The sequence below is a fragment of the Culex quinquefasciatus genome, chromosome 2 (assembly GCF_015732765.1).
Source record: "Culex quinquefasciatus strain JHB chromosome 2, VPISU_Cqui_1.0_pri_paternal, whole genome shotgun sequence".
In the NCBI taxonomy this organism is placed as follows: Eukaryota; Metazoa; Arthropoda; class Insecta; order Diptera; family Culicidae; genus Culex; species Culex quinquefasciatus.
The window spans coordinates 211,178,545-211,196,571 of NC_051862.1; the positions used below are offsets into that span (position 1 = coordinate 211,178,545).

An 18,027-nucleotide genomic window follows, 5' to 3' on the forward strand; every position below is an offset into this window, starting at 1 on the left:
ATCACAAAAAATGGAGAAATTAACGTTTATAAGATATTTTTTGCAAATCCATTGTGTAACTACTTTCTTTCCTGACATTCTCGAAAAACAGCCTAATTTTCTTCACCAAAAATAAGAGAACCGCAAAGAAACCCCCTTTGATGCAAGAGCTGAAACACGGTAAACAGTAATACTTTTCAGCACCTAAAGAATGTTTTTTGGAATTGCAAAAAAATATTATTTAGTAACTGTTACCTGGTTTTCAGAATTTGCTCACATTCTGTTTTTTCAAACTTCAGCAATTTACTGCAATCACATGGACTTGGATTCCTTACACGAGGGATGGAATCTTTGAAGATTGCGAAGGCAGTTTTCATGTTATTTTCTAAGCAAAAGTGATGCGAAACAGTTGTGGAAATGATTCGTTGGAAATTTCTCTGGCGGAATGGTCAGAACGGGAGGGTTGCAGTTTTGAACAAAACTGTTCAAAACCCATGAAAAGGAACAGCTGCACTATTATGGTCATGTTGATTCAAGACTGATTTGGAACATAACAAAAGTCTATCACCTGATGATTGAGTTGTCTTAGGTGCAAGGAATTTTTAGAATTCACTAGAGATTTCAATCAAACACTTCATGACTCGTAAAAAATATTGGTGTAATTGGCCGGCAGCGAAATTACGGGAAAGTATGTTTTTCGTTGGCTTACTTTTGATTAAAAACCCCTAAATTAACCTAAAGTAACTAAGAATTGATGAATCCAAGATGGGCAAAATGGCATTTTCTCACAATGCATTTGGCAATTTAATATGCTATCAACTATTCATACTTGACTAAAATGAGGTCGGTCACTGAACTCGAATTAAAAGAATAAAAAACGAAAAAATATGTTTATGATTCTATAATCATTCGGATAATCGAAACATTGGGTAATCAAAAATTCGAATAATCGAAACACAGATCAAACGAGTCTAGACTGAATATTCAAAAGTGAAGAAGAATCACCAGAATAGAGTCACGGCGAGCATAGATTAGAAATGTAATCAGCTTCTATTAAACTAATGACGACAGTTCGGTCGTTTTTTCATTCGAAATCATTTATTGTTATTAGTAATAAAGCCAACGTAAAGGTTATTTACATGAAAAGTTATATGCTGAATAACTGCTGTTTTTATTTCGCAGAACTTATTTGCTTCATTATCTGAAATGTGGATTCTATATTTATTAGAAAAATCAGGATGTTTTTACAACTCATTTCAATGTTATTTTTTCCTGACTCTTGATTTTAACTTAAAGGTTGTTTTTTTGTATCCTTAAAAATCTTTTAAAAATATAAGAATATAAAAAAGATTGTTTTGAAAAATGGGTTATTAGTGTAGATATTTTTAAATTTATTAAAGACATTAAATCGTTCAAAAATCGTTTGGAGACATGTATGGATCATTGGAAAACACCCTACTTTTGCGCAACACAGTTTAAGGATGCACAGCAACCAAGGAAGATTCTTATTCAAAATTTGTCAAACTTACGGACCCAATCTTGCAAAAATGTTATAGTAAAAATAGTCAAACATTGTTGTAAATAACTTTGAAAAAAGTAATATAGGGGATGAATAAAAAATCATATAGCTAGTTCCCGTAGTTTTGAAGAAACTAAAATGTCTGGGTGCAAAAGCTGTGGTTGACGTGTACCGTTAAGCCCAAAAAAAAAAACATGAAATCAGAAGAGAATTTTGTCCAAAGTAAACATTTGCTTATAAATTGTGTTCATCAGAACAACATTTTGTATGACGAGTGTCAAAATTGCACGACGTTTTTACGGTTTTTTTTATCTTAGGACTTAATTCGTGTGTTTAGAATCTGTGAAAGTAAAAAAGTGAGGTGTTCGTTTTATGATTCTTCTAAGTGTTATAAGGAATAATATTGTTCGGATTAAATGAAAACCATTCATTTATTTCAACCAACATATAAAAATGAAATACTTTTTATTTCTCGCCAGTTTGTATTTGCAAATAATAGTTTTTGTTTATGTTTTTTTTCACTTTTCACACAGACACTTTTAAAATAGATGTACAATACTCACGTGTTGTGTAATGTTTACTTTGCCTTAAATTTGACTTGCTTTGGAATAAAACCTGTTCCCAAGTACTGCAATATGTTTTTGTTTGTATAGAATATATATACTTAGATAATGAATTGGGCTAACGCAGTTAGCTCTGCACTCTGTTTTTAAGCTATAATTGTAGCTTATTATTATTTTTTGCCATCGATAAATGCCACCAAAGATATTCCGTACTGCTTAAATAGATTTGATATCTATCAATATAAATGTATGTCTTTTATCGTTTTGGATTTACTCTTAAAAATCGCGTTTGTTTTACTTCTTGTGTATACGTAAATATCAACACTTTATTTTATTCAATGTGTTTCCATGCTTTTTTATAATTTAATATCAGCGCTTTAGCTCGCGTTCGACAAACTCTGCTCCGTTCAAAGGCACTCAAATTCAGTGTTGTGTTTTGATAACTTTCTTTTTTGTTTGTTTGTTTGTGATTTATTTTTGGTTTTGGTTGTGTGTGTGTTAGACTTTTGCTTTTTTAAATCAAAACCCTTTTTTCAAAAACAACACATCTAGTGGAATTAAACAACAAATACTAGAGTTATCTTGCTTAGACGTGATTATCCTTTTTGCTAGATATTAATTTAATCGGGTGGTTTAAAAGGTGCATCAAACAACGTTGCAACGTACAAATAGTCTAACCTTAATGAAACCTTAAAACTAAGAAGAGGGAATGCTTTCAAACATTTGTGGTTATGACTACAAACTAATTTTTAAAACAGGACTTAAGGTTTGACCGTTTCTCACTAAAACAGAAAAAACACCACAGCATCGTGTAACAGAAAGAATTTCTTCTAGAATGTTCTTAAATTGAATTCCATTTTCCTGACTAGATGGAAAAGCAGTAATATAAATTTGTTTAAAAAACAAAAACAATTAATTTAGAATTATGTGTGAAATCGTCTGTTTAAAATCTATTTTGGACTCGCCTTACAAACTATGTTTTATCTTGTTTCACCACGTTTTATTTTATAGCAAAAAAATACACTCCGAAAATTTATTATAGCATAGCCTTCGTTCACCCTAAACGCTAGGTAACGCCAAAGAACGCACGCAGACACAGTTGATTCTCGCGTTATAGCAAACTTATCACGCAAACAAACGGCAGGTAACGCGATGAAACTGCTCGAATCGTAGCAGGCGGCGCGAACGGCGGCGGGGTGATGGCAGCGGCATACACAAACACGTGGATTCGGGGAGCTTTCGAGCAAAGACAGTGCGCATTGGAAACGAACCTCGACATGTGATCGTTTTGCTTGGTTTGAAGGTGGTAACGATTATAAGTACATGAAAGATGGAATGAAATTTCTAAAATTATTTTGAATAAATGAAAAACATGTCAAATATGTTTTTTCTTGATTTTAAATTTTAAGATTAACCTTCGAAAATATATTTTGATCTGTTAAAAATTAATTGAGCGAAGTTTTGCATAAAAAAAGAAAATGTTTGTTAAAGATTGTTGAGAAAATGTGGAACTTGAAAAAATATTTGAATATAAATTCAAAATTCTAATCTGTTTTTTCGTGAATTTCGCAAAAATAAAGGAATTATTTAAAACCCACAAGTTGACTAATATGTCATAGCATTTAAACAAATCTGGAGTTTATTTTTAAAGGTCCAATAAACAAAATTTTCAGTTTTTGCTTTTAGGGTGTTTTTGAAACCGCCTTGAGTCAGGGGTATAAAAATACACCCAAAAAGCAAAAACTGAAAATTTGGTTTATTGGACCTCTTAAAAAAAAAAACTCCAGATATGAGGGATGGGGTACGTTGTCATAGTGGTCATGCCTGCACCATAAACACCAACCCCCTTTTTATTAACAATAGTCCACGAAGGAAGGGTGAAACTTCCTGTAAAACGATAAAAAATGGAAACACAAATTTAGGATTATTCAATTTTGGACTAATTTTCTGCATATCAATTACTGAAAATATCGCAATTACGTTTTGAGGTACTTGTTAATAACTGAAAAAATGGCCAACACATTTCAGCACCAATCTCCAACATTAGACCCGTCCTGCCCACAGCCTACTGCACTGCACTCGATCTAACCCAGCAGGGTCTCCTCGAGGTCGTCCCACCGCTCCACCGCCAACTGGGATCGTCACCCGCGCAACTACAGCTTCGCTAAACGCGACACGACTCAATTCAGCCACGGTCAACCGTGAAAATGGGCCATTTTCCGCACTACGACGTTGTGTCGCACCGGTAAAACGACAAGTCCCCAACAACAACAACAACTGAGAGAGGTTTGATAGCGGCAATCAGTTTTTGATATCACGCACACACACCCAGTCACACATGCACCACACAGGTTGTAGGAACAAAAACAAAACAACAAATTGATGCCCGTTTGCACGACACGACACAAATCCAGCAAACAAGCCTTCGATAAGCACGTTGGACACGCAACGCACGCAACCCCGCGGGACCGGACTACGAGAAGGTCGACTTCCGGCGTTGCCGCAGTTTCGCAAACTTGGTCTGCTGATCTTGCTGCAGCTGCTGCTTGCGGTACTGCTCGGCCAGCTGCTCGACGTAATCGATGCGTTCCAAGCGGACGAAGGGAACGCGATGGTCGAGGTCGGGTCTTCCGTTGGTGGTAGACGAAGTGGTACGCGATCGTGGCGAGGTCTTGGCCGGGACCTTGTCCTCTTTGGTCGAGGGTTTCTTTGGGTAGTTCACGCGAATCAGCCCACTGCTGCGTTGCGTGCTCGTTGTGACCTGCTTAGTACTGGAGGAACTGCTGCTGCTGCTGCTACTTCCGCTACTGCTTCTGCTGAGACTTCGACTGGGTTCAACCGGCAGCTGCGGTAGCTTCGTTGACATCGACTGGTCAAATATTTTGTACGACGGTATGAACAGCTTCCTCGGAGCTTCGCGGTTATTGTTTACGTTGACGATCACGTTTGGACGGCAGTTGGTGGAGAAGCGACGTGTCATCGGTCTACTGTTGCTGTTGGACGATGAAGAGTTCGACGAGTTCGGGCTGCCAATCGACGACGGAGTTGGACTGCCACTCTTCTTGTATATCTGCTCGATATTGAGCAAGCTTTCTTCGAAGCTGAGCTTCTTCTTTTTCGCAAGTGGCAGCACGTTCGGCGATCGTCGCAGCTGGCCACGAGATCTGCTGTCCGAACTGTTGCTGTCCTCCTGTTCTTTGGCAAATTGCTGAGATTCTAGCTGAGCTGGTTTGGGTAGTTCTTCTACCTGATTGTTGTTAGTCTCCATCGGCTGTTCCGACTGGTTAGACATCTCCTCCGAAGCACTCTCTCCCGACTGCTGGAACGTCTCCACTTCGGTGACAACTTCTTCGCTGCCCGAACTGCTCGAACTTGACGTTCCGTTACTGCTGGCACTGCTACTGCTGCTGCTCGAACTACTCACGCTAGACATCGAGCTGTTACTGTCACTGTCAACTACCTCAACCACCGTCTTCCGACGCATTGCCGCGATCTTCTTCTCCAAGCACACCAGTCGCTTCCGGAAGAATCGCTTCTTCGACGCAACTCGCTGATCCTTCAGCTTGATGTAACGCTGATAGTACACGTACTTGCGAAGCAGTTTCAACCTGCAGTTGAACGTACCCTCCTTACTGCCAACGTATCTATCCCGCAGATCGTTGATCAAGCTCTCCCTCCGATAAGCTACCTTGTTCACCGGAACCACTTCCTCGTACTGGATGCAGTCATCCCCTACAAACGAAAAGAACTCGTTTTGTAGTTCCTGCTCGTCCATTACTTCCACGTCCAGCACTCCTCCCTTTATCCCCTCGTCATCCTCATCCGAGCTGGTCGTCATCATCTTCTCGATCTCCTGCTCCACCTTCCGATAGATCTCGTTCTCGCTGTCCGAATGGTTGCTCTCCAGCACAACCCGTATCCCATCGTCTCCAGCTTCCATCGCCCCAAGAAATATCTCGTGATCTTCGCTGATCTCCACCACTTCCGTCCCCGCCTCGTCTTCATCGTCCTCCCTCAACAGATCCACGATCGAGCCGTGATTGTCCTCCACGATAAACACTCGACCCTCTTCCTCCTTGTCCTGCTTGGCGAGCTCCTCGTTCGTCATGATGCAGAAATCGTTCATGTCGATGATGATGTTCGTCGCGTTCACCACCTTCTGGCACATGTCCTGCAACCGTTCCGGCTCGTGTCGGACCTCCTCGATGATGAACAGCTGCCGGTTGTTGCAGATGAACTGCTCGCACAGCTTCTGCAGCGAGTCCGGTTGCGGCAGCAACCCACTTGCCAGCAGGTTCTCGTAGCACAGCGATCGCAGCGTCGGAACTTGCTGGTAGTCGTACACTTGGCTGTATCGCTCGAATGCTTCATTCGTCAGTTGCTTCAGAGACAATGGATTGAACACTTCTCGGACAGCTTCCTCAACCTGCTCAACTTCCATCACTTCCACCGATTCCAGCCTCTGGATCACGGGAACTCGCTGTCCCTCGATCACCGGCACTGGTGGTGGTGTCGTCACCTGTTTTCCTTCCTCCACGATCACCGATACCCGGTTGGTTATCGGGGCAGGTTCCTCGAAGACGTCTTTGTCGTCCTCGTCGGATTGATCAACTTCCGGTGATAACTGTACTTCTGCAATGTCGCAGACAGTGTCTTCTACGGTTTTTGGTGTTTCTTTGAAGCTCACATTCGCGTCCTCAACGTATTCTTGAGTGCTGTCAACATACTCTTGAATGTTTTCTAAGCATTCTTGTACGTCATCAGCGCTTTTCTTGGTATTTTCTTGAATGTTCTCTACGCACTCTTGTACGTCTTCAATGCGTGCTTTTGCGTCTTCAACGCTTTCCTTGGTCTTTTCAACATACTCTTGTATGTCTTCTACGCATTCAGGTGTGTCATCAATTCGTTCTGGAGCATCCTCAACGCATTGTTGAGTGTTGTCAACATACTCTTGAATGTCTTTCACCCATTCTTGTACGCCCTCAACGGGTTCTTGTACTTCCTCGTTGCATTCTCGAGTGCTGTCAACATACTTTTGTATGACTTCTACGCACTCCTGTGTGTCCTCAACGCGATCTTTTGCGCCTTCAACGCATTCTTGCGTGCTTTCGACAAACTCTTGAATGCTTTCTACGCACTCTTGTACGTCCTCAACACGTTCTGGTGTGTTTTCAACGCATTCTTCAGTGTTTTCAACATAGTCTTGTGCATCTTCAGCACGCTCTTTAGTGTTTTCGGTGGTTGTTACTTGAGCAGCTGCGTCCACTTCCTGATTGTCAACTTCCTCGGTTACAACGTCTTGCCTTTTCGACTCATCCGTCTTTTGTTCCTCCACGAAAGTTGGTTCTTCTTCTTCAGGAGTGTCGTCCCAATCCTTGATTATCTCTACAGCAGCTTCATTTAAGGACTTGGTCAAATCTTCTACCTTTTCAGTCTCCTCAGTTTGCGCTGTCTCCATCTGAACTGCTTCCTCAGCCGCTTCCACCTCCATAGGAGCTTCCTCCAGCTTCTTCTGCTCTTCCAGCAGCTTCTGCTCTTCCAGCAGCTTCTGCTCCTCCACCTTCTTCCGCTCCTCAACCTTCTTCCACTCCTCCATCTCAATCGCCAACTGTTCCCTCCGTGCGATATTCGCCTTCGCATACTTTCGATATCCGCGCGAGTTCAGCGCCGCTACGCACAGCGTCAGCAGCTGCTTCGCGTTGTACCGCTTCGGTACCGGTACGATCGGCACCTTCTGCTTCGGTTTATCACAGTACAGAAAGTCTTCGATGCTGGAGCGGCGCGCCTTCTTCGGAAAGCGCGGATAGTCGTACTGCTGATGATGCTGCTCCGCGTGGCGTTGCCGCTTGCGGTACTTGGGCAGGTGACGGGGCACCTTGAAGGTGTCTTCCAGCTCTTCGGCTTGTGGTTCCGGTTGCTTGACTTTCTCGGGGGTTTTGGGTGCGGGTTCGCTTTCCGGGACGGCTTCCGGCACGGTTTGGTCGGTGCTTTCCTTCTTGTCGTCCTCTTTCTTCCGATCGTCGTACACGACTTCGGACTCGAGTTCGGTTTGGTAGTACTTGTCCCGGTTGGATTCGATCTCCTCGAGGAACTTGAGCGAATCTGCGCTGTCGTGGATGGGTACCACGTTCTTGGGCAGCTCGTTGATCACGCTGAGGTGTTTGTACTTGTTCAGCTCGGAGTGCGGCACGTCGTACGTTTCGAGGATGTAGAGACGTTCGCCGACTTCGGTTTCGGTCTTTGGTTGGGGTTCGTCTTTGGGTTTGTCCAGGTCGATCAGGATGTCGGGCAGGTTGCCGTTTTGGACGTTCGCTACGATGACTCCACTGTGGGGTAGTGGGGGTAGCTGCTCTTCGAGCGCTTCCTGGAGATACTTGCAGGACTCGAAGTTCTGGTGGGCCGGTTGATTGTTGTTGGCTTCCTTCTTCTCTTCCTCTTCTTCGGTTTCGTTCCAGCTGCTCAGATAGTCCCGCAGGTTTTTGTCCTTGAGGTTTTCGTCTAGGGTGAAGCCTCGGGTGCCTAGGCCGAGGTCTTCCATGGTGGTGTACCCGAAGTTGGTTGGGTGGGCGGTGTTGTTGCCGTTGTTGGTGATGAGTCCGTTCGGGATGTACCCGTTGGCGTCCGGGATCGAATGATGGGGGGTTGGTTTGCCGGCCAGGTACCGGTTCATCATGTACTTTTGGTGACAGTCGTAGTTGATCGCGTGATTCGCGTCGAAGGTTTGCGGGACGGTTGGTTCACGGTTGGTTTTGAGGATCTTGACGCTGTTGATTTGATCTTCGAGGTCGATTAGGGGATGGTTGAGGTCGAATGAGACGGGGTTAGGGGTGGTGTAGTAGGTTTGGTTTGTTGGTTGGGTTGGTTTTTGGTGGGTTTGTTGGGAGGAGGAGGAGGAGGAGTTGGTGGATCTAGCTTGGATCATTGGAGGGACGAGGGTTTGTGAGGTGTACTTGATGCCGTAATGGTTGGGTTGGTGGTGGACGGTAGGGGTTGTTGGGTTATTGTAGTGGTTGGACGGATTGAGGGCTACGTTTGGGGCGCCGTAGTCGGTGAAAGTCTTGTTGAAGACCTGTTGGTGGGGTTGAGTTTGGTGATAACCTAGGTTTGCGGCTGTGTTAGGGTAGTTGCCGTATTGCTGTTGAGGGTGCAAGTCTTTGTAGTGGTGAGTGGGGATAGCGGGGATTCGAGATCGATGGTGATAGGGGTCTTCATAGGTTGTGTTAGGATTGATGGGATAGTTTTGGTGATGGTAGTTGTGATGGGCTGTGGGTTGGGTAGCGTAGGCATGCCTGTTTGGTGGCAGGTAGTGATGGTTCATGGTTGGCATTTGTTTGATGTAGCCACTGTTGAAAAATTCCAAGTTTGGGCCGATGATGGCTTTGGTGGAGGGTTGATGCGAGGTGTAGTATGACCCGGGGGTCGGAGGAACGTAGCCAGTGGCGTAGTTGGTGGTGTGTCGAGATCGCTCGTTGTACATGAGATCGTGGTGCGTTTGGGAGTGGTTCGTTGAGCTGTGCTGGTGGTGGTGGCTGCGTCCGTAACGACTGGCTTCGTCCGTCGCAGTTGGGTACTTGCTGCGTACGATGTGAGGAAACGGCTCGTGGTAACCATGGTGATGACCGTTTGGCTGGTGTATCGGAGTAGCCTGGGCACCTTCAGGGTGATACAGTCCGTAGTTCGGCTGGTAGTGTGTAGTAGGCTGCTGCGCCTGTTTGTGTTGGTAGTGGGCTGCGTACTGTTGCTGTTGATAGCTCGATCGGCTTGTGTGGTATTTGTTTGGGTTCTTCGACTCGAAATTACTGATTACGGTGTTTTCATGTCCAAATTCGTGACCACCAACAGTGGTGTTACCCGCTGTGCTGGCACCGCCGGTACTCCAGCTGTGGTTGGCACCGAATTTGCTGTTCAGTTCGTTTAACGCACCCATTCCGGAGATCTTTGTTGGGTAGGAATACGGATAGGGTGGGGCCATAATATTATGATTGTTATTGCTAATGTTAATGATCGTTGGGTTGTTGCTATCACCGTCTTTGTTGAACGAGATCTGGGTGTTGCCACTGCCACCACCTGCGCCACCTGTTGACGTGGAAAACTGGGTACCCCCGAGGAAATCTGTCGTGGCACCGACAATGGCCTGTACCTGGTTGATCCCCGCCTGAACCCCGCCCGTTCCCAGGGATCCCCCGCTTATATTGTTTACAATGTTTGTATTTATATTGTTTATGTTGTACGTGATACTGTCGCCCGTGTTCGTCTCGAACTTGCGCGACGTAAACTCTACCGTCTTGCTATTGTTTGCGCCCTGGTGGTTGTTGTTGGTACTAAAACTATTACTACTGATATTGTTTGTACAGAGTGCGCCGGCCGGATCAAAGAGTCCGGCAGTGTCGGTAAAAAGACCGCAGCCTATCGAATCCGGCTCAACATGCTGTTGTTGCTGCTGTAAATGACCGCCTTGTACCTGTTGTTGTTGCTGCTGCTGCTGCTGCTGCTGCTGAGACTGTCCGCCGTAACTTCCTGGTAAATAAATCTGCTGGCCAACACCTTGAGCTTGCTGCTGGGGTGGCGGCTGGGGCGGAATCTGCGGCAGATGGTGGTGGTACTTTACGTTCGTGCTCGGCAGACCACCGCTGGTGCCGTTGGCGCCAACCGGGATACTGTTCGATATGTCCGTGTACAGCCCATGATGGTCCATTGCGGAGCGCGGTTCCGTCGAGTTCCGGACGCAGGTCAAATCGTCGTCATCCGGTTAGTTGGACGCTGAAAGTGAGTGCGAAAAACAAAGATAGGCCAATGTAAGTAGTGTGTCTTCGGGCGGTCGTCCCGTTGACGCCCGGGTCAGTAATGGCGGGACACAAAACGCTGCGCCATAGAGCGGGCGTAATTATTCAAAATATATGTCGAATCAATTATGGTGAATAATTCAAACGGAGTCATTATCTATCTGGCCTATAAAGGGAAATAAAAACAACCTAGAAACAACACACGAGTTCTGCTCCTCCAAACAGTCGTGGACATCGCGTGAGTACTTCCGGTCGGGGAAATCCCCATGGCGAACTCACATCCACACACACAACTCGGTGCAGTAACATAATGGAATGTCCGGAGTCCCGTCAAAAGTACATAAAACGGTGGTGAAAGTGGTGCTGCGGCCGACACTCGCCGAAGAGGTTCGCCGTACGGAAAAGGACGTCAATAATTGACTAGTAGCGTCCCTGCTGTGTCCGTTTTTAATGTGCGAAACCCGGTCTAATGACTGGTTGGAAAATATGACAATAATTGAAAGCTGAAAAAAATCAATACTTCCAACCCAGGAATAGACAAATTGCTTCGCACAAACAGAGAGTAGGGTAATCCTGGATTCGACACCGGTTTCAACCCAGCAGAGAGAAAGAGCACGGACGTTGAAGTAGGCCTGGAAAGTTGTTGCACTTGGTCAAAGGAAACCGCCTACTCTATGTACTACCAGCATTAGGTCGTGCCCGTGTAGGGGTTAGGAAGGATGCACTGCCTACGATAATGAGCTATTGTTTGGTTATATCGCCAATCTGTATGGAGTTTGGAAAGGGGTTCTAGAAGGGGGATGGTTCACACTTCACAGTCTGTTGAGGCATGAAAATGATGAGTTTTGTAAAGGTATGGAATGGAAACAGTTTTCTTTTTTATCTTGAATGGATCCAGGAAACCTTAAAGTTATTGATGCTAAAATATTTTGTAATTTTTCTCTGAAAGAATGATAACGAAATTTGTTTTTAAAAAAGTTTTTTTTGCATCGATCCAAAATGTATTAAAAGTTATCGAATCTGATTAAGAACAAAAAAAAAAAATAGACAATTACACGCCATGATTTATAGATTTTGTTTTCAACAGGACCTAAAAGCTATTGTCTTTTATATGTTAATAGGACCTATTATAAAACTCTAGATTTTAACATTTTAATGTAAAACGTATTTAAAAATGCATTTTACACCAGTCAAGTTGTTAAGTGATCAATAGTTTTCAAAATATCTAAAATTCAGAAAAAATCTTAATATTTTAAAGTGAGCTCAAACATGCTAGACTTGTGTCTCCTTCCTAGACTTCGGCCAGAGTAAAGGGACTAAAGCTTGAAAACATAGTTTTCAAACAAAATATTAATGGTTTTTTTTTTATTTCGCAACTTTGGAAAGAATATTATTTTTTCAATTTAATAAGTTCATTTTGATAAACTACTTTCGTTTCATGCTTTCTTCCTTTGTCCAGAGAGAGTGTATATTTTATATCGTTTATAATTTGATTTTTCGATTTGTTTCAGGCCATTTTTTTAATCAAGCCATTTTAAAAGTTTCAAGAGCGACTTGATAAATATACTTCCTCAAATGGCCTTTCGCTGACTTAGTTTTCCGTGCTTTATATCTTCTTCTATGACTCTTAGCCGACCTATCCACCTAACGTTTAATCTACTTTCTTCTAAAAAATTTTATCAGATTTCACAGAATAGTCCGATTAAAATAATTAAATATTACTTCTCGGTGACCAAAACAATATAAGAATAAAAAAATATTTGGGGGTGTCTCAAATTTCTAAAAAAAGTAGGGGAGAGTGGGAAGACTTGATTTTTTTTTTGTTTCGCACGTACCTCTCTCAATTTCTCACAAAACAAAGATCTTTTTGCATGAGTTGAAAGCTTAAACATTCAAATATGTTTGTCTGATAGGGGTATTAAATCAGATGAACATTTCTTATCATGCCAAGCATTTTAAAAAATATTTCAAAACGGCCTTGTCAAAATGATAGGGGTAACTTGATCCACCTTTCAACATTTTGAAGAAATGTTAAGCTAAATGTTTCTTATTCATCCAAACCATTCATTTTCTGTTAGTTACAGCAATTTAGCATAAAGCCTGAACGTTTTTTTTGTCCATTATTTTTCCAATCTTTTATCAAAGTTATGTTCACTCTTCATCTGAGAACCGATTCCATCAATGAAATTGAAAATATTTTGACGGTAAAAAATGTGAAAAATTTAGTTAAAAAGGTTGGGCAGGCCTGTCTTAAAATGTTAAAAAGGAGTCTAAAATTTCTGTAACAAAAGTTTCCTTGTGGTTTTTGGATAGCCCCCTAACAAGAAATTACTGTTACTATTTTATTCATTAAACAATGGAGAATTTTGCTGACAGATTGATTTACACTATTAACACCAGTTCCTGATTTAATACATTTTTTTTGGATAGAAATCTGTCCCAATTACTTCATGAATACTATATCATTTTTTTCTGTGTATCTAAAGGTTTCCTAGATACTTCCGATAAAGGACAAAAATGGTTTTTTTGTTTTTTTTTATATAGTCCAGACTTGATTATCCGAAGTTTCAATTATTATTGGATCATTTAACTATTGGCTTTGATATTTGTATTTTGAGGGAATTTTTTTTAGATAAAATACTAAATACTTGATATCAACTTGTTGTACTTTATCTCACATGACACATGGCATACTGTGATGGCTCGTGCACTGTTGTTTACACGCCAACCAGATCATGTCGTCACGAAGTTTACTCTAACGGTGAACCAGTGTGGACTAATTTTCACACCCTACTTCCAGTTTTCGTAAAGGTGGAGAATGCATTTCAGATTACAGACCGCAGCAATCCGGAAGCATTCAGTCGTATGTCGAAGTCTTCGACAAAGCATTCCGTATTGCCCTTTTCAAATAAAATACCTTCGGCTACCGTTTGACAGCGCCGTTATCAAGGGTGACAAAAATAAAACCAACGTTAATGTGTTTGCCCACAAACAAAGAGCGCGGGCTTCCTCCGCGCAGCGGGAAAGGGCAATTATTTATTTATGCATTCAAAATATATACAACACCTTTGCGCCGTCACCTTCGTCGCCGACTTGGATTTGACGAGACCGCACACGTCCACGTGTTTATCGCCACTTCATCGCCTGCTTTGCGATCGCGATGCAGCCGTGTAAACACACAGTGAACCACTGAGCTGTAATTTGACAGCTTTCGGGGCTTGCAGTTTACGTTAAAGGTTGTTGTTGGGGGCGCGCGCGCGCCCTTGCTTCCGGAAGTTAACACTTCCGGAGGTACGTCGTGGGAACCGTGTCCAGGGGTTCTGATGGCGTGACGAAAAAAGAGGGGGGTTTTCACCGTAGCGCCCTCCCGTGGCCACGTGGCCACTTTCCCAGATGTTGACGCACTCACGACACGGTCCCGCGGTGAAGAAATTCCGTGAATCGACGTGAGTGTAATTACGGGCGGTGGAATATAATGGCTGGAACATTACCAATCAAATTGATTGCCCCATGAGGACTCTGGTGCACGATGGGACGGGTGATTGGAGGAAGTCAATTTGCATTGTGAAATTCTGATGGGGGAGGACGAAAGGATAGAGAAGTGTGGCCCATATGAGATATCGAATTTCGATTAACTTCGAGTGAAAGTTCCGTCAAGAAGTGGAGCCGAACGGACGTGGTTGAAGTTCGCTGAACTGTCGATAGATCGGTAATTGTATTTTGTTGACGTTAGCCTTGCTGTCAATACTAATGCTTGAACTTTTACTCACAGGAAAGTATACCCGATCTAGAGCAGTTTTTTTAAAAAGTCGGTCTGACATTGAAGCGGCGTCAACAACTGCTCTCATGCCAATTCTGTCGTATCTTGACGTATTTTAGGCACAAGTTCCAAATGATTTATGTTGAGCTTCTTGTACCCGTCTAGACGGACCTTGCTTCGTAGAAAAAAGAGGACAATGCTGCTGTATCCAGCTTAGCATGCCACAGAGCTCAGCATGTTACGAAAGCGCAAGGCTACTGCGACCACAAAGAGGAAGTGAGGTCCGAAAAAAATATAAGCGAAATGACATTAAGTAATAACACTAACAATAACATCGCGTTTTAATGGGTCTGGCTGATTGCCCAAGCGAACCCATTAATGCGAGCTGTTGGTAATGATGATGCGATATCAGTCCGGAGCGGGCATGCTGACAGTTTCTCCATCCAACGCTTGCTACGGCGGCCTCGCCAGAACATCGCTGCGCGATAGATTAGTTTGATTATGAAATTGTGGCAAATCAACCCGACCTTAGGCTTTTCCAGTGAGCGAGCGAGCGACTCGCAGAATGTCCGGGATCCCTGGGACGGTACGTCACGTGGAAGCGGATTCTAGACTTACAAACTTGCGCAGCTGTCAAATTGACAGTCCTCGAGCGCATCTTTAGGCCGTGTTAGGTCTTCAATCCCCGTCTATGGCATAGAAGATTTTGATAAATTGCTCCACTTCAAGCCGGAGGAAAGTGTCCTCGATACGGGCCCATCCCGCGCGGTTGACGCCAAGGAGTTAATTGAAATTAGCTGCTCCAGTTTGAGAGAGAGAGAGAGAGAGAGAGAGAGAGAAAGAGAGAGAGAGAGAGAGAGAGAGAGTGCGGACCGGTTGAGCGATTTATGTTTTGTTTATTTACGGTAGCGAGTTTGTTGTCAAATACCCGTCGCAGCACCGCCGCCGCGGCGAAGTTCAGGGAGACATCGCGCTGATTAGCGAGTAGTTGTGAAGTGACCGGACAAGATCGTTGTGTTAACGGCTTCAGCGCGCTAACGGTAGGAGCAGTTCTGTCAAAGTCATTTCCATATTAAAACTGTATCGATCGGTCGATCTCAGCAGCGTCAGACAGTAATTTCATTTCGTTTGACCTTCACCAGCTCTCCAATTGCCCTGATGACAGCGCGCGCGGCTCCCAGTAGGCGGCGATTCGAATCGGGTTTGACGTTTAGTTATTGTTTACCTGTCGCGCATTGTGCAGTAATTTCGAGCTAGCGCTTCTCCGCGCGTCAATTATTCAACTCGCTGGAGGGGGAAAACGGTGACAGTAATTAATTTTTGAAGCGTCCAATAAACAAATGGACCTTGCCGTTAGGCGGGGATGAGTGACAGGACCGAGTGACAACGCTAGCGCGGCTCATGTCATGTGCAATTATTGCAAATGACACCCACCGTTCGAAGCTCCTGGTGGTGAATTATTGTTCGAGTAGTGGGTCAATCCAAGTCCATCGGAGAAAATTGAAAGGCATCGTGTGAGCAGCGTTTGTGTAATCTCGCCGATCGGCTAATGGAATGGAAAAGCTTTCCATTGGCACACGTGGCTGCACGCAAAACAGTTGTTATAACATCACATGCCATGGTGGCGGCACCACCGCCGGTGAACGTCAAATGTAAGTCATTGGTGCATTATTGCTGCGAAATATCGATCAGTGAAAGTGAATTGGTGGCCTAGATAGCGAGCGCTGTAGCTGTAAAACTCTGTCAATTCTGTCAAAATCTGTCAACACTGTCAAACCCTGTCAAGTACAGTCAAATTTTGTCCCACCTACATACACGCTCGTTGTCAAATTTCCAATCAATTTTAGGACGCTTCGAGCGTGTGTGTGATGGATATCCGGTGGTCGTATGACATAACGCCCCCTCCCAATATCGATTATTATTTACCTCTGCTAGTCGATCGCCGGTCCTCCTGCAGCTGCCACTTCCGGCCGTCCCGCCGGTCTCATCGTGGTCGTGGTCACCCCGTGTAATCCCGGTGGGGCGGCAGCTCTCTCTCTCTACGAAGGACGAGTAATGTGTTGGTTCCTGGAAGGAGAGGTGGGCAATCCCGCGAAAAGGAAAAGACCGGATATTAGCGGAGGGTGGTGGGACAGCCGGCTCTAACAAGCCACGAAGCGGCAAGAGGTTTTCTATTAATTTTCATTAAGTTTAATTTACTGCAGGAATGTAGCGCTCTGTAAACGGGGTGGGACGATGCCGATGAACTAGTTTCGAACGCTGAAAAGTTGAGGGAGGGTGGGATGGGCCGGGAATTGGGGCGTAGCCCCGTCGTTCTTCTTTCGTAACTGTAAGAGGGTGGGAATGGCTCCACCGAGTGACAAGGGACGAAGGATTGTCTGTTCCATAAATATCAAATTACAAATTATGTGTAGTGAATCGCGTGTTTGAGGGCGGCTTCCATGGCTTTATGAAGACTTGGGCGCATTACAGCAGGGTAGGTCGTTGGCCGGGTGAAGGAAGATACATTTTGCTTGGAATTTATGGGCTGGAATTTACGTGGGTTGTTGGAAAATTGAAGAAAGGAACCAACGACTCAAAGTCGGTATTAAACTATCAGAAAAATGTTGAGATTAAAACGCCTAACGCCAGCAAACGCTACCCACAACCACCCACTTCGGCGTTAATCTAAGCCGCAAACACACAAGTTCAAGTCTCTAACCTTATTCTAATTACCCCGGTACCGGTACAGCACTGCGCAGCAGCGCGTACACGGAGAAAAAAGAGTTCCCAAAATCGTGAACAAGCGTTCATGAAAATGGGAACCTCGAACAAAGTGTTCAAATTCCATGGTACGATTTTGAAAAACGTACCATGAAATTTGAACACTTTGTTCGTGGTTCTCATTTTCATGAACGCTTGTTCACGATTTTGGGAACTCTTTTTTCTCCGTGTAACCAAAGTCAAAGCCAACTTTGACGCCCCAGTTCCGCGCCAGTCACGTGCTCGCTACGGCTGCTAATGCTCGCTAAGTGAAACGTCACGACGGTGCAGCGCATCGCAGCGCAGCGCAGCCTACTTTGACAGTTGCGGTGCAGTAGCGTTAGCGTTCTTAATTACCATCATCAGCGTCGTGCTAGTGCTGCTTCTTCTTGGCGCAGTAACTATCAATTAGCGAAACGCACTGATTAGGGGGGACCGCTGCTACTTTGTACTTGTTTGCTGCGTTTATACGACGCGACGTACAGTTATGAATGGGATCGTCTTCGCTTGGTGGCGGTTTGTAATTATCACCGACGAACAAAATTGTAACTTATGGGTACGTTATTGTGCGATTCAGGTGTTTACATTAGCTACTGAGTGGAACTTGTGAAACCTTAAACTTGTCGGAGTTGAAGTTATTGTTGAAGTCGGAGTCGAGTCGGTGGAGTTGAAACTTCTTGA

At 44.1% G+C, this 18,027-nt stretch overlaps 1 protein-coding gene across 1 annotated transcript in view; it reads right to left on the reverse strand.

Moving 5' to 3' along the window:
• Window positions 1–1,932: 1,932 nt before the first annotated feature.
• Window positions 1,933–18,027, reverse strand: part of LOC6033357 — a 46,254-nt gene continuing 30,159 nt past the window's right edge. Inside the window, exons 2-3 of the mRNA XM_038251703.1 lie at window positions 16,531–16,671; window positions 1,933–10,821 (exon numbers count right to left, since the gene is read on the reverse strand). Coding sequence (XP_038107631.1) covers window positions 4,535–10,756 — 6,222 coding nt within the window. The 5' untranslated portion in view covers window positions 10,757–10,821; window positions 16,531–16,671 and the 3' untranslated portion in view covers window positions 1,933–4,534. The remainder of the gene's footprint in view (window positions 10,822–16,530; window positions 16,672–18,027) is intronic.